Genomic DNA, 25,675 nt, shown 5'->3' on the forward strand with positions numbered 1-25,675 from the left:
TCGTGCCCGCCTTGAACCGCCTCGCGCACTTCCGCGCTTGCCCGCGCAGCCCCACTCATAAAATCAGCCGTCTGGGGACGTCATAACTGAGACTGAGAGCTCAGGGTCACGGGAGCAGCCGCTGATTACTAGTCCGCTCTTCCGGAAGCAGGGGAAGCTAGCATACCTCTCCTCTGCTTTCCCTCACCTGGGCCGAGACCCGGGAGCGGCCACTGTCGAGGCCCCGGCGGCCATGGCGACGGCCGGCCCGGGGGACTGCCGGCGGCGGACCGTTCTCGCCGGGGCGCTGTCGAGGACGAGCGCCGCCTTCCTCTTCCTCTCCGTCGTCGCCGTCGCTGCGGTCGTCTCGGCTCGCTGGATCACCGCCACCACCGCTGTGAGTCGAAAAGCTCTCTGATTCCTCCTTATCGCGCCTCGATCGGTATCTCTGTCGTTGCGGCGCTGTCGCCTCTCGCTCTCGCATGATCGCGAGTATCTCTCCCCTTACCTTTTTGTCCTTAGGAAACGATGCGAGTTTTTTTTTGTAGAAACATGACGAACGACGGAGTAACTTTCCTTTCTGGGGGCGAAGAGTGCGCGAATTAACTTGCGTTGCTGTATCAAAGCAAGGTCGCGAATGGTTTGGTTTGGCAACGTTCCAGTTTCGGGCGTAGCGATGGCAGTTTCTCCTTTTCGCTAGTAGCTCTGCCTGGCTGTCGAGCTCTGCTTGGCCCGCAAATGGTTGCCGCGCGCCGCAGCACACAAAAGCACTGTGCTGTGCGTAACCAATTCCAATTCCGTTAGCCGCCTACCCGGACGCTAACCAGGGCCACAACCCCACAACATGGCCTAGAGTTATTTTCATGGCTTCGCTTTGGAAAAAAGAGTGCACTTCCCCCACTCCATGATTGCTGCATGATTTACCTCTGAAACGATATGTTATAGCCGTCCAAAGCTTGTTCTTCCTTTAGCTGACTGCTGACTTGAGGAAGCGCCGTCGAAGCCGTGGACTGATCGCAGAGACTGAGGCCGTGAAAGTGACTTTAAGGAGGCGCTGCCGCTTTGTGCGCCGTGATCTCCGAACTGCAGCAGTGCTCCCACTTCCTCTAGTCGAGGCATCGAGCAGGTCCGCCGCGTCGGCTTGCTTTGGGACCGCCGGCGCAGGAAGACCGGTAGGACGGTAGGTAGGCCGTAGGCTAGATGCCCTACGGTTTTCTGTATTCTGTATCCTATGGTGCCCCGCGCGTCACGGTGCTCGTTCATTAATGCACGCGCACTGTGCTGATGATAGAAGTATAGAACTGTGGTGGGGTGCGGGGGCGCACGGTCCAAGTGCTGAATATCTGCCAAGTGCCAACCTGCTAGCAATTCAAGCATGGTTTGGTACGACCACGGGAGTCCGTGTAGGCTAGTCTTTAAAGAATGAACGGAAAACGGGAAGAGATAGAGGGTGACCGGAGAGGTTTCCCGAGTCACGAGCTAGGAGGATGGCTGGATGGAGCTTCCAGCCACAGCCCACGGGCATGTGGAGCCTGGGAACTGGAAGCTCGCCACGTCTGTGGTGCAAGTCTGGTGAGTCAGCGACATGCGCCGTGACCAAGCGAGATACCGTTTGGAGGAATCAGCGGGAATCTTTTGTTGCTTTTGCTTCGGCTGCTTTCTTTCCGATCGTTTTCGCCTTGCATGGGCCGGCTCCGCTAACCGTTGCCGCGTTAGCCCAAATGTCCACCGCTAGGGGGCCTTGGAATCGGCTTGGGTGGGCTAGAGGATGGATGGCAGGGGCACAAATTATTTGGGCCTTGGAGCCTTGGGGCCCAAATGGTTCACCATTCTAACGATTCGTTTCCTTCCTCTTTGCAGTTTCAGGGACGCCTGACGCGCCACCCCGCCACCGTGGCCATTCCCGGCGCGGCGGCGGCCGCACTCCACCCGGAAGCAGAGCACCCGCAGCCGCCGCGGCCGTCACCACCCTCGCCTCCTCCCCCTTTCCCGGACACCACCTCCCGCCTTGTACTCCATCTCCTGCCCCACCGCCCTCAACCTCTCCCACACCACCAGGGCGCCCAAAACCTCCCCGACCCTCGCGCGCGCGCTGTCCTCTCCCTCCATCTGCCCCTCCTCCCCCAGCCCTCCACCACCGCCCGCCCCCGCCGCCTCCCATCCCTCCAACCGCTCGTGCCCATCCTACTTCCGCTTCATCCACGAGGACCTCCGCCCATGGCGCGCCGCGGGCGGGGTCACGCGCGCCATGCTCCGCCGCGCCCGCCTCACCGCCACGTTCCGCCTCGTTGTGCTCGGGGGCCGGGCCTACGTCCAGCGGTTCCGCCCGGCGTTTCAGACGCGGGACCTCTTCACCGTCTGGGGCGTCCTCCAGCTGCTCCGCCGCTACCCCGGCCGCGTCCCCGACCTCGAACTCATGTTCGACACCGTCGACTGGCCCGTCGTCCACACCCACCTCTACCGCGGGAAGTACGCCGAGGTCATGCCGCCGCTGTTCCGTTACTGCGGGGATGACAGGACGCTGGACATCGTCTTCCCGGATTGGTCGTTCTGGGGGTGGTAATTTCACTTTCCTGCTTGCGTTTGACTTGTCAATTTTTATTCTAAAAGGGATGAATGAGGAACTGGGCACCAGAACTTTGATGTCCCCAAAATTGCTTCTCTATGATATGTTCGAATCAGCAGCCATGATATAATGTATGCACCGTTTCTACTGTGTGCTACTTACTGTTCACTAGATTAATGCCTAATGCTGTCAGTATCACAAAGAGAACGACCAAATTAATTCATAGTTTCCTTAGCTTATCTTTGGATATTAATGTTCAGAAATGACTCTTCAGATATTCATATGAAGTACAACTGTTTTGATGGCAATGGGTATTCTTGGTTGGCAGGCCGGAGATCAACATAAAGCCATGGGATGCCCTGCAGGAAGACTTAAAGGATGGTAATAATAGAGTGAAATGGATGGATAGGGAACCTTATGCTTACTGGAAAGGGAATCCATCAGTTTCGGCGACACGGCAGGAATTGGTTAAGTGTAATGTCTCTAGTACAAAAGATTGGAACGCAAGGATTTATGCTCAGGTAACTCTTTCCATCCCTGCAACTCTTAATAGAGAAAATATAGTTGTTCCCTTCCCCCCCTCGCAGACTAAATTGGTTAATTCCAAATCGAATACTATTGATTCTTGCCTCTGTAATTTTTCTTTAGGTGATAAATACTTTAGATATTTATTATCTTACTTTGTTCTTGATGTTCGGTTGCAGGACTGGTTCAAAGAGAGCAAGGCAGGGTATAAGGACTCAGATTTGGGTAGTCAATGTTCACACAGGTTCTTCTTCCTTTTGTTTTGTTCTTGTGTAGTTATAACAAGCAAGGAGTTACGTTGCATAGTTTAATTGGTGCATCAAAGTTCTTAATATTTACTTAACTTTAACAGGTACAAGATCTATATTGAAGGATCAGCGTGGTCAATCAGTCAGAAATATATACTAGCTTGTGATTCAATGGCACTGCTAGTTACACCAAAATACTATGATTTCTTTTCAAGGTCACTCATGCCAATTCAGCATTATTGGCCTGTTCGGGATGACAATAAATGTGCCTCCATAAAATATGCTGTTGACTGGGGCAATTCTCACAAGCAACTGGTACTTTGCATCTATCTCCATGCGGTCATCTACATTTGTAGGCAATTAAGTTTTGCGGGTTTAAACATCAGATATGGATAAAATCATAATAAGTCAATTTGGTACTAATAGAAATCCAGTTGAGCTGCAATGCACAGCTTCGGGTCTTTCTGGGTTTTCTTTGTCTTCTGAAAGAGTTCCACACAAATAATTTCTGCCCATAACAGTGCTCTTGGGAATCAATTTACTGTCATGACATAATTTTGAGTTTTTGTTACTTTGTTGAAAAGAAAATAGCATTAGAACTGCCCATGATGTAAGAAGTGAATGATGACAGAATGTTAGATAGAGCAAGCAGTGACTTGTTAAGAACTGCAACGTGGAAGGTCTCATCCAACACTGTAGTACTACACTTTTCAACCAAGTAGTGACTTTAACATTTGAGCATTGAATTAAGAACTGCGACGTGGAAGTTCTCATCCAAAATTTGTAGAACTGCAATGTGCCTACTGCTTAATGAATTTGTTTTGCTTGCCATGTCTTTACTAATGAACCTTTGGAGTTTTACATAGAGTTAAGATATTTATTAAATGGTACCTTTGGTCCAAACCCCGCATGCATGCAGACAGCTGGACATTTAAATTCTGACTGTATAAGTATTTCGGACAATATTCTAAATTAAAACGCTAAGATTTGTCACGTGGAACTTTATATAACCATCACCAAAATTGTTTCACTGTTGAGTATTATAGACTATCAATATATGGTTTTATAATGTATTCCTTAGAAAAAGGAATAGTCAAAGGTGAGTATTATAGACTATCAATGATACAAAAACTAGTAAATCGGACAAGTTGCAGTAATTTTTCACTGAGTAGACTATTTAGAATTTTAAGTGCCTTTATTCAGTTTGTTCCTTTTCCTTTCAATTCTTCTTAAATGAAATACTGTTCTTATGCTTCAAAACTTTTATAGGCACAGCGAATAGGAAAGCAAGCAAGCAATTTCATTCAAGAAGAGCTCAGTATGGACCACGTTTATGATTACATGCTTCACCTTCTAACTGAATATGCCAAGCTTTTAAAGTTCAAACCAACTAAGCCACCTGAAGCTGTTGAGGTCTGCTCTGAGTCTTTGGCATGCCAAGCTGACGGCCTTGAGAAGAAGTTTCTTGTGGACTCCATGGTGAAGTCTTCTCATGATGCAGGTCCATGCAATCTGCCTCCTCCCTTCAGCTCTCATGAACTCAAGATGCTAAAACAGAGGAAAGAAAATTCAGTAAAGCAGATTGAAATGTGGGAGCAAAAAGCTTCAGGGGCTTAGATAACAAGCTTGGAGCCCTGGGCCCCTGGGACTTACTTTCTTCCAAGCATAGGCATAACTAACTTTTAACTGTTTGTAACTTACGGTCTAATTCAGTGTCATTGTAGTTCTAACAAATACGAATCATTTGTTTACTGAAATCAACGTGTAAGCATCTGGAGATATTGAGCAAATAACAGTTTTTCTTCAGCAGTTTTTTCTTTTTAAAGTGATTTTAGTTATAAACATCATTTTTTCTGTATTTGATTTTGTTTGGGTTAATGTTTGTAAATCCATTGTAACCGTCTCTGATAAATCTAACAATTATTCAGAAAATATGATTCTTGGTGCATCTTCATATTTCTCTTTTCACATTGGATTGTTTGTATGGTATTTTTAAACGCTTTTGTTGCCCCACTGAGATAATTTGGATGCAACAAACAATGGTCTTGATAACATAGATATTTCTGTACTTGCGACAAACAAGTATGCAAAGACTAATGAAAACTATTACCTGCTACCAATCACGGCGTTTGATCATGGTTTTGGTGGTTTCAGTGAAAATTGAAAACTTCCCTTGTTTGACATTCTGCCACACCCACAGTCCACTGTGGAAAAAGGCCATGGCAGCATCAGAGTATATGATATAGTCCCTTCGATTGCTTTACATGCTACTGCTAACTTTTATAGTGTGGCATCAACAACTAACTTGCTAGTGGTCAATGGAGTAAAAGAGACTTTGGGAGCAAGTCAGAAGCGTAGTTTCTTCGGCGTTCTTCATAATCACAGTCTTCCTTTTTGTTGTCAAGTATTTTTCACCTTTTACTGTTCTGTTTGTTGCTTTGTGCATTAAATTGCATCCGGACTGCATTTCAGGTTATGTGGTCAGAGATTATCAATATCTAGCTACACCGCTACACTGACATAGTAAAGAACAAGATATCAGCTAATTTTCGTTGGTGGAACAAGGCGCTGAGAAACAAGGAGGGTTGAGATCTGAAGAAACTCAAATCAGTTTGGACTTTGGAATGAATACTGAGGCTGGAGATGGGACCGACCAACATCAGCATGCTATCTTCAGTATTGATATGTTTCTAGAGGTAACGCATCTCTTTCTGTACCCATGCTCTTTCAGGGAATTGCGAGCGGTTACAAGTACTCAATGCTCAATCTCAAAGGTGGGAAACAACCACTTCTTTTAGAAAGGCAAATGCAGAAAGAAGAGATAAAGTAAAGAATGTCACTCTCAGAAGAGTACCAGAGAAACTTGTGTCTGAAGGCTATATCCCACACCATTCCAGTTGCCAGCCACAGGAATCATGATTAGTCTTGTGTTGATTTGCTTCGAAGCAGCACTATCTCACTTTCCAGGACATCTTTAAGCTAAACAATCTCCTGCATGTGCGTATTCCCCCATTTAATTTTTTTAATACCCCTGGGCTTCAAGAATTTTACAGACGCGCAAATCAATCTGAACACTGAAAGTGAGAAAAGGCTTGTTTCTTTTATCCAAAAAAAAAACAGCACTGTTTGCATGTGTTCGAAGTTCTAACCCAAGTTGAGGCATGGTAATGCTTGTGACTTGTCAGTCACTCATGTATTCTGATCAACTAGTGTACTGTATATTGCTTTTCCTTGCAGGCTGACATTGGACCTGGTTACCGCATGATGGCGCCCTGTCAAATTTAAGTACGCGACAATGGTGATGTGTACCCCATCTCTGATTACTCTAGAATTCTCGTAACTTTCTGCAATAGTGGTTGCAACAACTCCTTCTCAGGTTATCGCGTCATTCTTTGCGATAAAAATGCCCAAGTACCTGGTTGGAAGCAAGCAAGTGCAAGGAAACGACCACGGCGCAAAGAAATATTCGGTCCGGCCGTGACATGGAACGAAACTGTATTCTATATACCCTGATCCCCAGGAAGATTTTGAATCGTCACCTAACCGGGTCGTTTTCAGGACGTCTGCGTTAGGGAGCGTGTCCAGACTGCCAAGCTGAGACCCGAATTGCCCCGGAAGATTTCAAACTTCTATGGAGGGATGAACTCCAGAACTCTGATCTGATAAATCGATAAGCTCAAGTGTCAGCTTCAGGTAAAGATGATGATTTGCCACCTTATCTGGTACTCTGGACCTGGGCGTGTCACGCATGTGTTGTGTCCTGATCTGTGATCTCTACTTGGTTTTGTACAGTGCTTTTCTCAGATTTGGTGCCAGCTTCAGGTGAAGTCCCTTAACCTGTGACTGTGAGTACTGGAGATAGCAGAGCATCACCATCTCTAAGCAAGGGCGTGTATGTCACGTGCGGGCCTTGAGGCCAGTGTGCGGAACGGTAGGTACGTGGCACGTGCCTGAGGTGTACAAACTCAGCTCCAGTACGTACATCCGCTGTAGGGTGAGAGACCCAGAAAGGTTGGCAAAAAAAAAAAGTGGAGCTGATGGATTAATACCTGGGGGTGGGTTTGGTTGTCTCCTTGTCCTCGTACGATTAGACTAGTACTAGCGAGTAGTAGCCTAGCCCATGCCCATTATCACTGCTTGGCGTGGCCGTTAAGTGCAAGCACTGTGCAGATGCTTCGTCTTCTTCCACCTCGCGGCCATAAACACGCGCGAGAAGCTCGCTGACCGTGTGAAGCGGACGAGTCTGCTTTCCTCTCTGTTGCTTCCAGCAGGCCGCCGCCGTCTTGAACTCTCCTCGATACCTTCTTTTTCTTGTGGTGGTCCTTCGTTCCCCGGGTTTTTGCGTGCTCGGCGGGGGAGAAGCGGCATGTCGACGGCGAGGCTGCTCGGGATCTCCATCCTCTGCTTGCTTCTCGTCAGGAATTCTGAATCCGTTTCAGATGACGGTATTGCTCGGTTTTCTCCTCGCATGTGTTTTGCAACTATTTCTCTTCCACTATGCTTCAGTTTGCCTCTTGGCGAGTTCTGAAGAATTTGGTTTGTGCTGTGTTCTTGCGTTGTGTGCAGTATCTGCGCTTCTTGCGTTCAAGAGAGCCATCTACGATGATCCTCTGTCGAAGCTATCGGACTGGAACTCCAGGGACAAGGATCCCTGCACATGGTCCGGCGTCGGGTGCTCGGCTTTCAACAGACAAGTGGTTACTCTGTAAGAGCTATAAACTGATCGCTCTCAGTTGAGCCCCATGATTTTTTCTTCTTTTTTGTAGCAATCTTTTATGAAGGTTGTACGATTCTAATCAAAATTTTAAGCTTCTCGTGTGTCCGTCATCAGTGTTTTATGAGTCGTAGCTGTGGCCTCTACTGTCTGCTTGTCCAAATAGCATAGTTGAGATGGAAAACAAAGCTGCTAACCATACGCGAAATGTGTTTTTTAGAGCTTGTTGAAACGGATAACTAAGGGTTGTCCATTGTTGTTGAAATTAAACAGTAGGTTGAGGTAGAACCGTAGATGCCTCTCGGCACCAACGGCAGGACAGAATGATGCATGTTCTTTCACAGTAAAAAGTGGATAAAGTTTCTGACACGCGATAAGGCGCCTAGCTGTGGAAGCTATGATTGAACTTTATCTATTACTTTTTACTCGTGTCTTCAGTTGACTCAACGAAGGATTCACAAAATTTCTCCCTAGAAAAAAAATCATGCACATGTTTTTGAGTATGTGGATTTTGTGGTCCCTCCTGAAGCCATATTGTTCTGGAGAGCAATCCCTCAAGCCAATTAAATTTCCCATTTTTGTGCTGAAAGAAAAACAATTAAAGACTAGTGTTATTTCTCCAAATTTAGATTCTGAATGTTTTTTTAAAAATGTAGATTGTGATTTTTTTTAAAAAATAGATTGTGAATGTGGTTGTTTGAACAAAAAAGTATTAGACCATTTGTTTCCCTCTCTGTTGATGAATGTGTTGTTCTTTCTTTTTTTTAAAAAATGACCGTGTTCATCTCATAATAATATGTCTGTTACCTGTACTGTCTAGAGAGTTGTCGAATTCATCTCTGCAAGGATTCTTGGCACCAGAAATCGGATCCCTGAAATCTTTGCAAAAACTGTGAGTACTACAGTCCATGTAACTCTAATTTTTAATTTCATCTAAAATGAACACCGAATGATAGTCTTGGCAAACTTCTTGCAGCGTGTTGGATCACAATACATTCATGGGCTCAATACCAAAAGACATCGGCAAGCTAAAGAACCTTATGGAGCTGAACCTTAGCACCAATCAACTTGCAGGGCCCATTCCCAGTGAGATTGGTGACATGACAAAGATCACAAAAATGTACAAGCAAGAGCCAAAAATCAATTTGCACAGTTCTCAGCATTACTTCAGTTTCATAACTCATCTGTTCTCTTATGCCCTAGAGACCTTCACGCAAATCGGTTGGATGGCGCAATCCCTCCCGAGGTTGGCAAGTTGGGAAACCTCCTTGAGCTACGGTTGAGCAATAACCGCCTTACAGGGATTATTCCGGCAAGTAATGATTCGAACATGTAAGTAACTGTTCTTCAGTGTCTCAAAACCCCCAAAAGTTGTTTTCAGTAAGCATGAACTTGAAAGCATGTTATTTTTTCTGTACAAAGGATGAAGCAATTTAGTTAAGAAGTTAGCATCAATCAGCATTGACTGCATTTTGCCATGCTTACTGTGCCAGCATGCAGTTTGAATTTAATTGACTGTCTGGAGACAAGCTGAATGAGACAAGAAACAATGATCAAACTGTCAAATCCAAAAACTTAACAGTACTCTTATATTTAGACATCAGTTGATATGGCATATGAACAAGCAGTTGCATTTATAATCCTTGTTTCAGGGAATCCGCCAACAGCAATGATCAAATTGGATTGTGTCAGTTATCTCAGCTAACCGATATTGATCTCTCATATAACTTTTTGGTTGGAGATATTCCCACATGCTTAAATCAAATCCAAAGGTACACCTTCGCCTTTTGTGGCTTAAATGTTTCAGTTTATGTTCCTGAACTTACCTGTTTTACAGCATTTGAACAGATCAAGCTTGGCATGGAATTGCTTCCAGAATAATGACACGTCAAACCGTCCACTCCAGCAATGTATGGTGATATTTATATTCCAAAATTTGACATGTTAAAGTAAACAATAGAATTTATCCTCTTCTTGGCTGTTGGACACTTTTCCTTCTGTAATTTGACAAGAGCATATATGCACATCACTGGTTGCAAGATTCAATCAACAGTTCCTGGTGACAATCCATGTGCGGGAAAAAAAAATTAAAATATCTCATAAATCTACTTTATCTATAAGCTATTACTGCAGCAATTCAGTACTCCCTACATATCGTTATACTTGACGCCAGCAAGCCAAATAAAAAAGAGTCAGAATATTTGACGCTGTATTCACATCCCTATCTTGAATTCCTTTGTTGCCCCTGACCTCTCGCGCTACCGTTCTCACGCTCGGGATGGATAAGCGCACAGCTGGAGGGAGTAGGGATGAAGGCCAAAAGTGTCAAATCATGCATTCCTTAATTTTGTCAAAGTTGTCGAAACGTCAAATAAAATGATATGGAGGGAGTATCTACTAAACTAAATATTCTGTCAACTACCCATTAGGCTAGTCTAAAAAGAAGTCCAACCCTTTCTTCATTCCTAGAAGTGAAACTGGGTGCATTTCTGGGCTCGAGGACATAGTGCAATAATGGAAGCCTAACTATAGGCTGTTAAAATTTATTTGACACTAACAGGAGAAAAGTAAGCCTAGTCACATCGCAGATTGCATTGTCAGTTTCTGATCACTAAGTTACTGATCATTTGGGGCCTATGGGATGGTGCTGTTTAAAATAAAGACCTGAACTTGACACTTCGTTTGCTTCCTTGTTGGGTCCCATCTCCCACATTCTTCCTTTTGTCCTTCTGTGATTTGATCTTTAGTCTAAGGCTCTTCTCGTTTTTGTTCGTTGTTAATAGGCCCATCTTATTTTTTAAAGATGCCCAAATTGATTCTGTGTGCTTCCATATGCTTGTTACATTTAGTGGCACAAGATGACTCATACCTGTCTATACATTCTCTCTTAAATAGAGTTTACCCAGTTACTTCCGTGTTACTGTACTGTGCTTTTTCTGAACAGTGAACAAGTGCACTACATCATAATTACAGGTGAAAATGCAATTAATCAGGACACAGGCAAAGACAGCCATACTGATAAGAATGAGAATGGTCTGCCGGAGCCACTTTGGCTTCTCATTCTGGAAGTCATCGCAGCAGTTTCATTCCTTTGTTTGTTAACACTTTGTACCATCACTGGCCTCCGAAGGTGCAGAGCTAGATCCTCTGAGTCCAGGAACAGTTCTCCATGGACAAGAGCTGTAAGCTGGAAGGAGAACACAGTAATATCAATCGGTCGGTGCCTGTTTCTTATGCGAGTTACTGACAAAGCTAAACTGTACAATCTGTTGATTATCAGTTGTTGTTTTTGTAGATGATGACCTCCTGGTAAATGTGCCGAAGATAAGCCGGCAGGAGCTTTCAGAAGCTTGCGAAGACTTCAGCAACATAATTGGATCTTCTCAGGAGACTGTCGTGTACAAGGGAACTCTGAAGGATGGCCGGGAGATCGCTGTTGTGTCACTGTCCGTTTCAGTGCCTTACTGGAATGACTATGTGGAGCTGTACTTTCAGAAGGAGGCACGCGCTCACCAGTTCTATTCTCACAGAACTCACATTCCTGGAATCATATCTCATAGCATGCTCAAATTCTTCAGGTGATAGAAATGGCCAGGCTGAGTCATGAAAATGTTGCAAAGATGGTGGGATACTGCAAGGAGTCCGAGCCGTTTTCAAGAATGCTGGTGTTTCAGTACCCACCAAACGGGACACTCTATGAGCATCTTCACGGTAAGCGTAAAGCATAAGCTGTTGCTTTGCTATGTATGATTCCACAGCAAGTGAAAAGGCATTCAAAGCATAAACTTGGTTGGCCATTTGCTTGCAGATGGGGAAGGGTGGCAGCTATCCTGGCCCAGACGGATGAAACTAGCACTCGCCATCGCGCGTGCTCTCAGATACTTGCACACTGAGCTGCAACCTCCGTTTGCTGTTGCTGCACTGACGTCCAGTTCAATCTACCTTACTGAAGATTACTCACCAAAGGTCTGTGTCGGTTTGCACTCCTAACGACACCGCTAAATCAAGAGCAAGACTCTCTTCTCACATGGCACCATGAACATCAGCCTATAGTCCTAGCTCGTGTAACAACTGCGATCATCGCGCTTTTGTAGATAATCGATTTGGAGAGGTGGAGATATCTTGTGACGAAACCAGGACTTGCCTCGGTAAATGGCGGGTCCGTCAACAGCGTTACGGATTCTCGGCACAAGCGTTTCATGGACGTCCAGGCAAACACCTTCGCGTTCGGGGTGATCCTGCTGGAGCTTATCAGCGGCAGAGCCTCGGCTTCCAAAGATACAGGGGACCTGGTAGACTGGGTAAGTGGCTTGCTTTGGCTCGAGCTGATCAGCTTGCTCATCAGCTCAAGCTTCACTGGCCCTGACACCTGACATGAATGGCACGCCAACGATTTCAGGCACGGAAGCATCTGGAGCAGCCGGAGGAGTTCAGCAAGCTGGTGGACCCGAAGCTGCAGAGGCAGAGCGTGAACCAGGAGGGCCTGGGCATCGTCTGCAACGTGGTGAACCTGTGCATCGACCCGGAGCCGTCGCGGCGGCCCTCCATGAGCATGATCGCGGCCATCCTGGAGGAAGGAATCGAGGCGTCGGCGGCCACCTTGATGAGGGACTCGTCTCTGGCCTGGGCCGAGGCCGAGCTGGCCATCCCCTAGATGTCCTCGTTTGATGCCGCCGGCGCTTGTCATCAGGCTTTGTAGTTGCTTGACAGTAATGGTTTGACCCATTGTTACTCCGTTTGGCATTGTAATGTTTTTTTTCCTTTTCATGAGAAAGAATGGCACAAAGATCTGAATTGAAAATGGCTTAACTTATCGATTTAGTCAGCATGAGAAAAGAGAGCTATTTTTTTAAAAAAATTCAAACAGACGGATCATTTCTCCTTCCTGAGAATCTTCCCCAATTTTTTGAGCGTATATGTTTCTTTTTTGGAAATTTTGACTGTAAGGAAAAGAGAGCCCACGAACTGTAAGGCCTAGTTTCTACTTTGCAGGGATCGCGAGCTAACTGGGGCATGCATGGGCTCTCAAAAAAAAAACGAGGCATGCATGGGCTCAAATCGCTGATACACAGCCCACGGATCGGTCCTGCAACCCCTTCTCCTTTCCTTTCCTTTCCTTTATTTATTTTTGGGTGGAAAAAGAGGGGAGAACTGGAGAAGGCAAGGTCTTTTTGCGGCCGCGTCGCCATGGCGGGAGATGAAACCGACGAATCCTTGACGGAGTACGAGAGGCAGCGGCTGTCGAGGATACGCGAGAACGAGGCACGCCTCGAGGCCCTGGGCCTCCGCTGTCTCGCAGCGTCCCCTCTCCTCCGCAACCCGTCGCCGCCGGCGGCGGCCAAGGGGAAGCAGAAGAAGCGGTCCGCCGACGAGGATGAGGAGTACGTCCCGTCCGACGACGGCCGCGGTGGGGATGATGAGGAAGAGAGCTCTTCGGGGAGCGAGCAAGATGAAGAAATGGATGGGGATGGGAAATCGGCGTCTAGGTCTCGTGCCAAGGTGCCTCTTATTTCCCCTTTTAGACTGCTACTTTGTGTGTCATGATTGATTTGATGGGGCTAGCTTAATTTCGTGATAATAATTGATAAATATAGCTTCTTATGAAATAAATTGTGGTTGCCAGTGCCAAGTTAAACCCTCGTGAAGTATTTTTCTGAACAATACCCTCGTGAAATATTAAAAAAGAGACCCCCATAATTAACAACGCATAAATGGTAACTTTTACTGCGCCATGGATTTGGCTAATGAGATAATACGATTCGTTATCAACTGCTATTTTATATCAGAGATATGTGCATATTGCATTCATACATATGGAAGTGTAATGTTTCATAACACGTCTCATTTTGTTTCAGGGAAAGAAAACGAAATTGTCAAAGTCAGGTAAACCTACAAAGATCACGCCTACAAAAGGGAGCTCTTCTTTTGCTGATTTCGTGGATGATGATGCAGCCTTACAGCAGGTATTGTGATAACCACAAATACAACCACCAAACCGACATTAATCCTAAGCTTTCGTGCTAAGTTTTCATTGTATGATTTGATCAGCACTTTAGCGATGCTAATATGCAGGCGATTGCTCTCTCCCTGGCGGAATCTTCAGAAAAGTCTGTTACCACAATGGGTGCAGAAACTTCTAGCACAGTAAAGGGATCAAGTGAAGGCACTTCAAACAAGAATAATGGCAAAACATCTATTCAGGACTCAGCTAAGAACAGGAAGATTAAAATACTGGTACTTCCCTTCCGGCTTGACATGCCTTAAGTTTCACGTGTGTCTTGTTTATGTTTTACACTTGGCTTTTTATTGTTTTCAGGGTAAGAGCAGGATTCAACTGACAGAAGATGATGTGGTTGCATTCTTCTTCTCATTTGATGGTACTCTTATCTGACAGACTGACACCAAATTCGTTTTCTACATATCTGCCCAGTCAATGCATCTAGTATTAATCGATTATTTCCTCATCTTGCTTAGGTGAATGGATACTAGTTAATGCATCTAGGATTAATCATTATTTCCTCATCTTGTTGAGGAGAGTGAATACCTTACATGGAATGTTGTTAACTCGACTTAACTTTTGTTTTGAGCCACTTCTGTTTGGAGGAAATCATGATCGTCTTTGGTGCAGAGAATTTTAGTTTATTTTGGTACCTCATACTTGTTTTCTGTGTATAGAATTTGCCCCCTGGTCCCCATCTACATTTGAGTATTTGACTAGCTGTAGGTTTAGATGAAAGATAGAAGAACAAACCAAATTTACAAGGAATCGACATCTATTCTAGAATGGTCATGTCATTATCATGATATGTTGTTGCACCTAGCCTAGCAAGGAATAACTGTGAAGTTACTTTAGTCTATAATCTATTCGTTGCACAATATTTGCCAAGAGGTGAGTGCGGGATGTTAATATGTCAGTACTGTTTTAGAGTTTTAGTTACCTAACAAGGCAACCTGCAACTACTGCACCACAAATCAATTTCTATGGGTATTCCTTTCTTAGTGAAATGGATGTAATTATCTAAGGAGCAAACACATTATTGACATAATTATTGCTTATACTTGTTGCGTGCTCTGTAAAGCTTCACTTTTTTTGTTACTCTTGTATATAGCTTGTGCAAACAGTATCAAACTATCAGTTGGTTCACATTTTGATTTACAGAAGTTGGTAAAGGATATATCACACCATGGGATCTTGAAAGAATGGCTACAATAAACGATTTCATCTGGACAGATTCTGAGATATCTAAGATGATCCGTTGCTTTGATAGTGATGGAGATGGAAAGGTTTGTCTTTGTTTATTTTTTTTCGAGAATGGGTTTGTCTTTGTTTTCTAGTCAAGTGAAAATATCAGAGCTTTTCTTCAGAATCCACATCGGAAAAGTAGAACTGGTCTGGTTCCTGCCAGCTTCCATTTGCTGAAGCATTCCCCAGCACCTAGAAACTGCGCAGAACTGGCACTTCTTGCATTCTCCTTGCTATATGCACTTTAAAAAAAAGATATCATTTAAATATCATATCCCTAAGCACTGTTGGATGATGAGGATAGGATGCACAGAATTATTGTAGGCACATTGCAAGTTACATTTGAGTTTCTGTATTCTTGTCCAATACTTCTAGGCATCTACTTATTTGGTTTATGAATTAGAAAATGGTCGGCTGACGATGACTCTCTCTTTTAACTTTTTATTTACAATTGATTTTGTATTATTAGTGTAACAAAAGGTATGGGTCTCTCTTTTAACTAGCCAATTTAAGCAGACACTAGCTAGCATTATGATGTGTACTAGTGATTCAGACTTGTGCTGTTGTGCATGTATTTCTATTCAAGGTTATCAAAGTTGCACAGTACTAGGGTGGGAATTTCTCTCCAACTCAATCGCACAATACTTCTCCCCCATTTTTTAACATCTTGGTTTTCCTTCTCCACAGATAAACCTCGAGGATTTCCGGAGCATCATAGCTCGATGCAACATGTTGCAGGAGGAGCCCGAGAAGTGAGGATGAGGCATGGTGGTGGTCTGAAGAAGATCGCATGGGGGAGCAGTGTTTCCATAGGCTCGCCCGAGACAGTGCATGAAAGGACTACGCAGAGAGCAGAACGAAGAATCAAGAATGCGAATCAATGGAGGACAGTAGGCAGTAGCCATTGTACACTGAGCGTCTGAGCCCGAACTTTAAGTTGCACAGGAGCTTGTCAACTCCCAACTGGCTAAGGGATTTTGTGATGGGGCATGAGTGCTAATCTCTTCCACGTAACAAACAGTTTCTGAAACTGACAGCTGTTTTTTGTCGTAGCTTCAGCTTGTTTACAAGCGGCATACGGGGAGGAGCCGTGCCAAAGAGTGGCCATTGTATTTCCTTTAAGTCGAGGCTGCGGCAGTAATTAGCGTACGTCCGCGGTTTCTTGCCAATCGCCAATTCAGTTCGGCACATGGTTCTGCTCATGCGCTGCAGTTCTTGGCGTAGGCGATGGATATTGGACAGTGCAGTGTCCCCGCGATCGTTGCCTGATGCAGACTGCAGGCATACAGTCAAGAGTCTGAACACAGCAGCTACGGTGCTCCACCGTTTGAAGCATGTCTGTCAGTCTGTGCGAAAAGTATCGCTTCCTTTAAAAAAAAACACCACACTTTTTCGTGATTATCACACCAGAAGGATTTCTCAACAGCTGGCTCAAAAGATATCAATAGTTACCCAGTTCATTAGTTCCACAAGCTGACATAAGAGCTAACACAAGATCAAGAGACAGGCTTACTGCCTGGGTGAGGTAGCTACCACGCACGCAGTTACTGATGACACTGGATCCTGAATATGCTATGGAGTAGCGCTGTAGCAGTGTAGTACATGAGAATAAATGCATTGGACAAAATACAATCTCACGAGGGAAACGGTTCTAGCAGGATGCAGATTAACACTGGCTCATCTATCTCTTCATGATAAACCCTAGCAGAATCCCGAGGAGAGCAATGGCCGCCACGACCACAAATGAGAAACCGCCATTCTGCTTGCTGAGTTCCCTCCTTACAAGGTCCTGTCGAGATTTAGTATAGAATTTTTAATTACGACCATAAGCTACTATAATGGTATGTGCAAAGTTTTAATGATCGTCATGTCTCTACCAGTCATCCATTGGTGTACACAATATAACATGTACACAATATAACATGTTTTGGTTTGAAATATCATGGATATTACACCTTTGTGGAATGCAGCTGGTTTTGTGAGCCAAAGGAGATGAAAATGGATATACATAAGATTGTAGATTTACAAAATGACAAGCAAAGATGGAACAGAGATGGAATAACAATCAAACTCACTACTGAAAAAAAAACACTGCCATGTTCGAACATTGCATGCACCCAAATGTTTGCATAAAGATAGAATGCACTAACCAGTTCCTCTCGAAGCAAATTATTCTGCTGAATGGCAGAGTTCCTCTCTTCCGTCAACTTTGAAATCAAAGCAGAGGTCTACACAGAGAACAATAGGAATAAGGAGCCTTATTCAAAGAATGTAACTCAAATGTTGAACTGGACCACATTTGTGAGAAGTGAGAACAGGTTAATGAAGTACAAAAAATATATAACAGTGCTTAATATTTTATGAGATCAGCTAAACAGACAACTCCACACTTGCTAGAAACTAGAAAGGACCAATGAGCAATGGAGAATGCATGAATCAATAGCAAAACTAGGTCCTGAGATGGATGCATGTAAGGACCATGCTAAAATATACACAGTAGCAGGAGTGCACGACAGTAAATATTTGAAGCTAGAAGCATCAATCAACACAGCTGCACCCAGTTGAAACTTAGCCAAATCCATTATATGGCTGTTGACAGCTTGAAGCACAGTGCTAAAGTAAAATCTCATGCAAGTATGACAAATACAATGACTAAGCAAACTAGAGCCTGAATATATTCACTACTCAGTGCTCACTAATAGCTTGTGGATCTCCTTGCACAAGGTGCTTAAAAATCAAAATCCCAAACTTTCATTAATCCAAGTCCAATTGTGTAAGAGAGCAGAACATCATCTGTTGCAACTATGTGCTTAATGTTTCTGTGCTCACTTTTGAAATTATTGCTACCAACTTGTTGTAAAGTGGTTTCAGGTTTAAACATCGGTGCTTGATAGAAAGCTGACACACTATGTGAATGAAGTTTTGGTGCACTCAACATCTCTTTTAAAAATCTTAAGATACGTTATAGTTTCTTAAATCATTTACAGACGCCACAAAAATTTACGAAGCCACTCTTAACATCTGATTAACATTTGAACCATCATATCTAACTCCATCAATATAAGTGTGGCTCTCTAAAACATTTGTCATTCATAGTTGTAAAGCAAATGTGCTGCAAAAGTCTGGAGATAACAGCTATGTCGGTTCCAGATATATGATTTTTTACTTTATAGGTATCATCAGCTTACTAGCTTAGAAATGGTCAAGTTGTCATTGCAGTGATCAACTGGTACTAAAAAAAGCATATGTTTTGTCCCAGGGGTGCTTGAATGCTTGATATTAGTTCAGTAGAAGATTCAAGGGCAACGTCTCTATGATCTGGTTGAAACACATACAGAGGGGTTTCATCACATTAAGATTTTCTTTGCAGAGAGCTCACCTCAGAGGTAAAGCCTTCTTGGTCCCTTTGAGCCTTTACAGCCTGTAACCAGCAACAGTTCAGCTCAACTCAGTATGAGAAAGAGCAGAAATCAGTAAATGCACATGAAAGTTTAAGATACTAACAGTCAAAGATGGTGGCTCATCTGATTCCCTGGTTGTCTGCATCTAGAGGGAAATAAATTACAGGAAAATTATTTTAAGGGTGAACAAGGAAATGAACCAAGCAATAACATTTGCAGACCTCACCTCTTGGGAATTGAACCAAGCAATAATATTTGCAGATCTCACCTCTTGATAATTCAAGGTGCTTCCATCAGACAATGAAGGTCTAGGTGATGAGCCTTCTTCAGATCCCTCGCGCACTGGGGATGGCGGTTTGGGTGGTGGGACGTAGACAACCTTCAACTTCACCTCATCCACCACATTACCTGATTGTTTGGTAAACTACACAAGGTACAACCATAAGCACTGCAGAAACAAACATCGAACAGGAAAATTTCAGAAGTCAGAATATGAAGTACCATATCCCCAGTGATGTCCTTTGGTAATGTGTCTTCCGCCACAATGACACTTTGCACGAGAAACTTGTCCTTGCATTGCATGTCCGGCGGTGCCTCCTTTTGTGCTTGCATTGTCACTAAGAAATTGGAAAGGGCATCAGGCATTTCCAGAACGATAATAATCTGGGAGAGACCCATGTAAAATGATATTGCAGGGAAGGAGATGAGTTTGCCATTACCAATGACATCGTTGGTGGACCGTGGTGGCACAATGCCGCTGTTTGGTCGAACACAGTACTTCTTGGGGCTCGTCGTCTTAACCTAACACACACAAAATTCATCCAAATCATGCATTACTGCTCAACATTTTGCGCAATTGCTGGCTTCTATGACCTTGACAAAGCTAACTAGCTGAGTGAACAAGTTTAGGGGCATTACAAGTTTACCTTAAAGCCGATGTAGTCATCAGTTCTATTGGTTAGCTGCATAGAGCACGAGATCTGCTTCTTTGTCTCGACTGCGTGATTAAAAAAAGGAAGAGCAAAAAAGAATTAGCACGACAACAAAGCCAAAATTCCCTCGACATTCTTATATTCTCAAATAGAAAGAAAAAACGTGCGGGAGAATCTACGAGCAGGCACCCAAGCATCACACCCAAATTCCGCTTCATAAAAAAAAACACAGCAGCATGTGCAGGGAACACTTAATTAATTACGACACGAGGGAATGTTCGGCGGAGGAACCGTACATGGGAATCGGAGCTCGAGGGGCTCGATCCCAAGCAACTCCTTGGAGTCGGACCCCATCCCGCTGCCGCTCGAATCCGGGAGGGAGACGCGCGCTCTCGGGCGCTGCACGGGCTTGATCCGGGGTGGCAGCGACGCGGGCGGGCGAGCGGGGCGCTAGGGTTTGGCAGAAAGCGAGGCGGGTTTGCGCTCGCGTCCTCGGAGAAGAGAGGAGCGGACAGCGGAGCGGAGTGGAGCCGGAAGTGGAGTGGTGGAGCAGATGCGAATTTGGGAGTCGCCGAAGGTAACGGGAGGGGACGAAGGGAAGGTTGGTTGGTGTGGGGTCGGGTGGGACTAGGGGGAGGCAGTCGGCGCTGGTCGCTGGACCTGGAGACGACTCACTCGGACGAGCACGAGCTGTAAAAAAAGACGCCGCGCGCCCGCGCCTTTACCGCCGTTTCCTTTCTCTGCAAAACGGCAAAAAAGTTCGGTAGGTGAATGCAGATTCTATCTGCTTGCTCGATAAAAGACTAGCACATTGCGATTTGAGGTGTAGCATTTGGACATTTTCCCACGGTTACGGCAATTGCAGCATTCCTGCGTTCCAAACGAAACAGGAACCTGAGTTTCGAAGTTCGTTTGAACTTTAGCCATCTTGGTTGTCGTCATTGAATCTCACCTTGGCTGTTCGAGCGTGAAGTTCACTCGTTAGGCGTTTAACCAATCATCTTGGAGAGCTTTTAACTGCCTTTTTTGACAATGGAAACTTGATCTCTGAATTAGATGGTTGTAGGTTTGAGCTTTTGAGATGGTAGGCAACGCGTCAGATCTCAACATACAAGTAACAAGATACATCAGGTCGAGTGTCACATCCGTATCAACAATTACGGCGGGGAGACGTGACTTGCTAGACTTTGCAGCGCCAAAAGCAGTTGATTCTGTTGGCATTTGGCAAAACTTTGCGTAGGCAAACTGGCAAAGGGAATGACATCTGGACATCTGGTTGATATAAAGGGTATACACATACTATATAAGTACATATGCAAGTAAATATTTCTTACACAGTGATGTTTCTGTGTTCGGTATGATGCTCAGTAATATGGTCTAGTTCCTGCACTACAATATAGCTATACAATTCAAAGTATCTAGAAGCATGGTTCCTGCTCCTGCAGCTGCACTATTTAACCAAAACGATTGCCCAAGCTTTGCAAGTTTTCAACGATGTTCAGTCAGGCCTTTCTGTGCCTAGCATGGTATCCAGAAACTGAAAACGCATCACCCTCAGCATGAAAAGCATTGTTGCGGTTGGTATCATGAGTGCAAAAACACACCTGAAATATTTCTTGTCTAATTTACTGGTTCAGATCATCACTTACTCCATACCTTGAATTTCTGGCAAAGCTGAGTCCAGCAAACCAAGCAACACGCATCAATTGGATGCCAAGGACGAGTACCCACCAAGATACCAAGCCACGAAGACTTTGCACCATCCAGCCAGGCGCACTGATCTCATCAGCCAACTGAAGACCCCTCATCAACTGTAGTACTCGATAGCCCTCATAAACCACAGGAGCCACCAACCATACCGGCGATTTCCAGTGCCATGTAAGCATCTCAGTCAACATCTGTACCGATAGCAGTAAAAGATATGGTCCAAGCAGCACTGCAAATGGAATGAATGATAGCTGTGGCTGCAGAGTGCCCCTATGAGATGCAAAAAACAGGGCAAATGGAGCAACAAAGCCTGCAATGCTAGCAGCCAGATTCCAAAACCTGTAGGAAACTGGGATTTGTCTTTTCAGGTCGAAAATAGTATTCTCTGGGCGCCCACATGCATCAGCCATAAGGAAAAACAGCATTGCTCCCATGTTGAAAATGAAATCAAGTCCAACTAGAGATAGAAGGCCAGCAATGTTAGGACCGAGAAATACTGAAGACAATGGCAGCCATAGAGTTGGAACTATACCCGTAACCAACAGAATAGAAGGCCCTATCAGCCACATTGGCAGTTTGAACACTGTTAGCTGCATGGAAGGTTCGTTCTTCACCTCCACCACATCTTCATTACTCTGGAAGATTGGAATCTCTGGAGCTTCTTCTGTATCAATAGGTTCAATAGCATTTGGACCCTTGATTATGCTGGCATCATCCTCCACGGAAGCATATGGAAGCGAAGACTCCCAACACAAATTCTTGGCACACCGCAACACGAGATTTTCAAAATGGCCTGATTGCAAAGGCTTCCAGCGAAGAGACCTTGGCAAACTTGCTTGTCCATTCTCATGAACCTTCCTCCTAACAAATGCATTGCTTAATTTTATTTGTGAAGAAAGCAAAGAGGCCATGGCATAGGATGTCAAATATGTGTCTCTCGAGCTACAGACTGCAGAGAAGCCACAGAGAAGTGAAAAAAGATAAAGTAAGTATCCGTGGTGCCTCAATGATCTAGAGGTATTTAATAAATTAACGATCAAGAAAAACTCAAAGTGTGGCCTATCAAGAAATAAACCAGATACCACAAAATGCAATTCAGTTTGATGCCAGGTTGAGAACAGCAAAACAAAATTTAGATATAACAGTTGCCTTAGTATTTTATTGCATTTTCATCCAACTCAATCATTTGTTTGTCGAAACTGACCAAAAATGTCAGTGCATATGACAAGCATATAGCTCCTAATCTTCATAAGTACAATGCCATCAAAGTGTTGTGACAACTGACAACCACGCTATAAGGCACAGAAGTTGTAACATCGAATTACAAAAGTACAGTGTTGGCCTAATAATATTAAATTCAAGGGAAAGATAAAGTGTCAAATGGTTTATTTGCTTAGAACTGCAACAGTTTTAACTCTGATGGTATCTGTCAAACATTCAAGGAATCGATCATGGTAGAAATCGATTGCCTAAGAGTATAACAGGCATGTCTGATGACGATACTAAACACCAGAAACTAAATTTAGTCTTACCAAATTCAGAACAAGCTTTGCGCTAGAAAAATAAATCAAGGGCACTTGCAGCGAAATTTCCAAACCAGCAGAATGCAGAATCTGCACATCTAGAATTGCATAAACACTATTGATAGAAGTAATTCACTCCCAGCCTTAAACCTACTACTTGTACCTTCACATATACTGGACAGCACTTTTTTTTTTTTGGACAAGGACCTTGGAAACAGCCCTTTGCCTCAGTAATCTTAAGCAGCAATCCCCCACCAACTCCCCCGACAGTAGGAGCATAAAGTCTCAAACGAACTCGAATCGAACATAAACGAGGCTTGGGCTTGCAACGTCTGCGCCTCCGGACAAACAATAAACGCAGCACACAAAATAGTGTAATATCCTCATCATTTGTAAACAAACCCAGCGAGTTCCCCAAACCCAGAGCCTTGAATTTGATCAGATCCACTAGTTTCGCAAGGCGACATGCGGTTCGCGGCTAGACTTAGACGAGTCAAAGCGAGGCATGAATGGAACAGAGCGGAAGGCTAACCTGACTGGAATCCCCTCGGGTTCTCGCCGGAGCCCGGTGGCGGAGGTGAAATAGGAGCGGAAACCTCCGGAACTATTCGGTCTTCGCCTCCGACGCAGCAGGGGTCGGTCGCCGGGTTCGGCAAGGTAGAGGCGAAGCAGTACGGCCCAATAAGGAATGACTCATGGGCATTCATTACTGGGCTTTTAACTCAGGAAAATAAACGAATTTAGAAATTGGGCCGTAAGATGGAATTCCAGAAAGGCAGAGCGTCTCCGTTTGGATGCTTGCCCCCGTTAATTTGGTCGTCGATTTGGCCGCCCAGGAATTGGCCGAGACAAGACGTACAAAATGAACTGAGTATGGGTACGGAATTCAGGGCAGGTCCAATTATGGCCGGCATCCAAACAAACGATGCACCGGCCACGGTCAGCGGCAAAATTTTGGCCGGCTCCCCGTGGCTCATATCCAAACGCGCCCAAAATGCACGAGAAAATTGTTCTCGGAGTTTATTGTGCTCAGCTGCCATCTTATGCTTTTCTCAGTCCTCCACACGCTCCTCAGTCCTCGCAAATTCGGTTAAGCATCAATCCATCCTCGGCCAGTCATCTCAGGCATAATCTTTTCCATTTTGTATGACTCACGTTCTGAAGCCAAATAATTTGCGGGAAAAAATAAGAAAGAAACTTCACTACCAAAAGCACATGCTATCTCGTGTTATCTTCACACTCCACAATGCTGCTGCATGCAGCATGCCTGCACACAGAACGTTCAAAATCCCATTGTGCTTGTAGGTAGGCCAGAAAAGAAAAGAAAAAAGCCAAGAAAAAGGCACCCGACAAAACCGAGGCCCCAATCAAAGCTAGCAAACAAAAACGAGTGGAGCTCTCATACTACGTGCTCCTCGCTCCTCATCCCTTCTCAATCCTCATCACCACCAGAAAATTACTTCTGGCGCAGAGGACAAACGCATCCTGGGCTCCTGGCCAAGTACCCGCCACAGCGCCTCTATCCCAAGCCACAGCCACACGCACGCCTCGCGCGCCCACTTCCTCACTCCAGCCTCACCAACGCCAAGCCCCAGAACAGCATCTCTAGCAAGCTAGTCTACCGTCGCGCGCCATGAGCGCCGGCGACACGCTCGACAAGCTCGTGGTGTTCCTGGCGAAGCGCGATGGCATCGACAAGCTGGTCAAGACGTTCCAGTACGTGTCCAAGCTGGCGCACTGGGGCGCCGAGTCGTCCCGCCCGGAGCTCGCCAAGCGCGCCAAGAGCTGGGAGACGGCGTCGGGGCTGAGCCGCAAGGCGTTCCGGTCGGGCCGCTTCCTGACCGGGTTCAACACGCTGCGCCGCGCCCCGGGGGAGTTCGGCGCGCTCGCCGTGCTCGCCAACGCCGGCGAGATGGTCTACTACTTCTTCGACCACTTCACGTGGATGTCCCGCGTGGGGTTCCTCGAGGCCAGGCTGGCGCGGCGGTCCAGCTTCATCTCGGCGTTCGGCGAGTCCATCGGCTACGTGTTCTTCATCGCCATGGACCTCATCATGATCAGGCGGGGTCTGAGGCAGGAGCGGAGGCTGCTGAGGGAAGGCGGCGGCGGAGGGAAGGACGCGGAGAAGGAGAAGGAGTTGCGGAAGATACGGATGGACAGGGTGATGCGGCTCATGGCGACAGCGGCCAACGCCGCCGACCTCGTCATCGCCATCGCGGAGGTCGAGCCCAACCGGTTCTGCAACCACGCCGTCACGCTGGGGATCAGCGGCCTCGTGTCCGCGTGGGCCGGGTGGTACAGAAACTGGCCGTCGTAGAATGGGCCGGTTCGGCCCATGTGCTCGTTCATCTTCCCTTTTTCAGTCTGCGTGATGATTTTGCCACGATTCGCATCTCTATTTCGCTAAGCAGGCAACTCGTGAATACCGCCGTGTAATACTCCAATCAGAACCGAAGTTAATACTGAACATAGCGTTAATAGTGCATTCGCGATCCCCTACCTGTTCTCAAGTCCGTGGAATCGTTTCATAGCGAAAGGAGTTCAGGGAAGCAAATCAAAGCAATCTTCAAGTGACGAAACCTGCGGACAAGATCTGTCCAGAGATTGGGCCACGTCAATCTTGTTTTTTCTACCATCCGATCTTGATCGGGCCATCCAAGAGCGGACACAGCATCCGGCGTTTCGAGACCCTTCCCTGTTGCGAAAAAACGCCGCGTGCTCCAGCTCTACCACGCCGCCGCCGTCGCCGCCCATGGCCGCCCGCCTCGCAGCTGTGGCCCCACGTCCCACGTGATGGGCTCGCCGGCGGCAGCTGCGGTGTCGAGTCCCGAGCAGCA

At 45.6% G+C, this 25,675-nt stretch overlaps 7 protein-coding genes across 10 annotated transcripts; 5 read left to right on the forward strand and 2 right to left on the reverse strand.

The window, feature by feature from the left end:
* Window positions 1-39: 39 nt before the first annotated feature.
* Window positions 40-1,998, forward strand: LOC111257962 (the record flags this gene model as incomplete). The annotated part of the gene is made up of 2 exons (XM_022828537.1): window positions 40-376; window positions 1,840-1,998. Coding segments are annotated over exons 1-2 (303 nt in total), but the record flags the coding sequence as incomplete, so codon positions are not given.
* A 125-nt stretch (window positions 1,999-2,123) lies between these two features.
* On the forward strand, window positions 2,124-5,143 carry LOC101764671 (protein O-glucosyltransferase 1). The gene is made up of 5 exons (XM_004976292.3): window positions 2,124-2,538; window positions 2,874-3,066; window positions 3,250-3,314; window positions 3,423-3,633; window positions 4,588-5,143. Exons 1-5 carry the CDS (start codon window positions 2,228-2,230, stop codon window positions 4,933-4,935), a joined length of 1,128 nt encoding a protein of 375 aa, XP_004976349.1. The 5' UTR covers window positions 2,124-2,227; the 3' UTR covers window positions 4,936-5,143.
* Window positions 5,144-6,835: 1,692 nt separating this feature from the next.
* LOC101765091 (probable LRR receptor-like serine/threonine-protein kinase At1g63430) lies at window positions 6,836-12,890 on the forward strand. Its single transcript, XM_004976293.4, has 14 exons — window positions 6,836-7,011; window positions 7,111-7,763; window positions 7,885-8,023; window positions 8,853-8,924; window positions 9,009-9,152; window positions 9,236-9,364; window positions 9,685-9,804; window positions 9,881-9,942; window positions 11,006-11,248; window positions 11,328-11,533; window positions 11,611-11,743; window positions 11,841-11,998; window positions 12,127-12,333; window positions 12,432-12,890. The coding sequence occupies exons 2-14, from the start codon at window positions 7,685-7,687 to the stop codon at window positions 12,684-12,686; spliced, it is 1,947 nt and encodes a 648-aa protein (XP_004976350.1). The 5' UTR covers window positions 6,836-7,011; window positions 7,111-7,684; the 3' UTR covers window positions 12,687-12,890.
* Window positions 12,891-13,173: 283 nt separating this feature from the next.
* Window positions 13,174-16,373, forward strand: LOC101765485 (calcium-dependent protein kinase 27). The gene is made up of 6 exons (XM_004976294.3): window positions 13,174-13,531; window positions 13,888-13,995; window positions 14,105-14,266; window positions 14,349-14,409; window positions 15,192-15,316; window positions 15,963-16,373. Exons 1-6 carry the CDS (start codon window positions 13,220-13,222, stop codon window positions 16,029-16,031), a joined length of 837 nt encoding a protein of 278 aa, XP_004976351.1. The 5' UTR covers window positions 13,174-13,219; the 3' UTR covers window positions 16,032-16,373.
* A 300-nt stretch (window positions 16,374-16,673) lies between these two features.
* LOC101765894 (vesicle-associated protein 1-2) lies at window positions 16,674-20,250 on the reverse strand. 4 transcript variants are annotated; one of them, XM_004976296.4, is made up of 9 exons: window positions 19,905-20,250; window positions 19,603-19,673; window positions 19,396-19,477; window positions 19,178-19,293; window positions 18,903-19,100; window positions 18,780-18,815; window positions 18,655-18,696; window positions 17,426-17,503; window positions 16,674-17,064 (listed from the first exon to the last, which is right to left on the reverse strand). In XM_004976296.4, the coding sequence occupies exons 1-9, from the start codon at window positions 19,960-19,962 to the stop codon at window positions 16,957-16,959; spliced, it is 789 nt and encodes a 262-aa protein (XP_004976353.2). In that variant the 5' UTR covers window positions 19,963-20,250; the 3' UTR covers window positions 16,674-16,956. The 4 variants fall into 4 exon arrangements, with proteins under 4 accessions (XP_004976353.2, XP_004976356.1, XP_004976358.1 ...); XM_004976299.4 differs by having other exon boundaries at window positions 18,780-18,821; XM_004976301.3 differs by having other exon boundaries at window positions 18,945-19,100; window positions 19,905-20,248.
* Window positions 20,251-20,859: 609 nt separating this feature from the next.
* On the reverse strand, window positions 20,860-23,506 carry LOC101767930. Its single transcript, XM_004976302.3, has 2 exons — window positions 23,371-23,506; window positions 20,860-22,264 (listed from the first exon to the last, which is right to left on the reverse strand). Exon 2 carries the CDS (start codon window positions 22,224-22,226, stop codon window positions 21,234-21,236), a length of 993 nt encoding a protein of 330 aa, XP_004976359.1. The 5' UTR covers window positions 22,227-22,264; window positions 23,371-23,506; the 3' UTR covers window positions 20,860-21,233.
* An 815-nt stretch (window positions 23,507-24,321) lies between these two features.
* LOC101768334 (peroxisomal membrane protein 11-4) lies at window positions 24,322-25,330 on the forward strand. The gene has a single exon (XM_004976303.3). It carries the CDS (start codon window positions 24,472-24,474, stop codon window positions 25,153-25,155), a length of 684 nt encoding a protein of 227 aa, XP_004976360.1. The 5' UTR covers window positions 24,322-24,471; the 3' UTR covers window positions 25,156-25,330.
* Window positions 25,331-25,675: the final 345 nt, after the last annotated feature.

This window comes from Setaria italica, chromosome VII (genome assembly GCF_000263155.2).
Source record: "Setaria italica strain Yugu1 chromosome VII, Setaria_italica_v2.0, whole genome shotgun sequence".
NCBI classification, from domain to species: Eukaryota; Viridiplantae; Streptophyta; class Magnoliopsida; order Poales; family Poaceae; genus Setaria; species Setaria italica.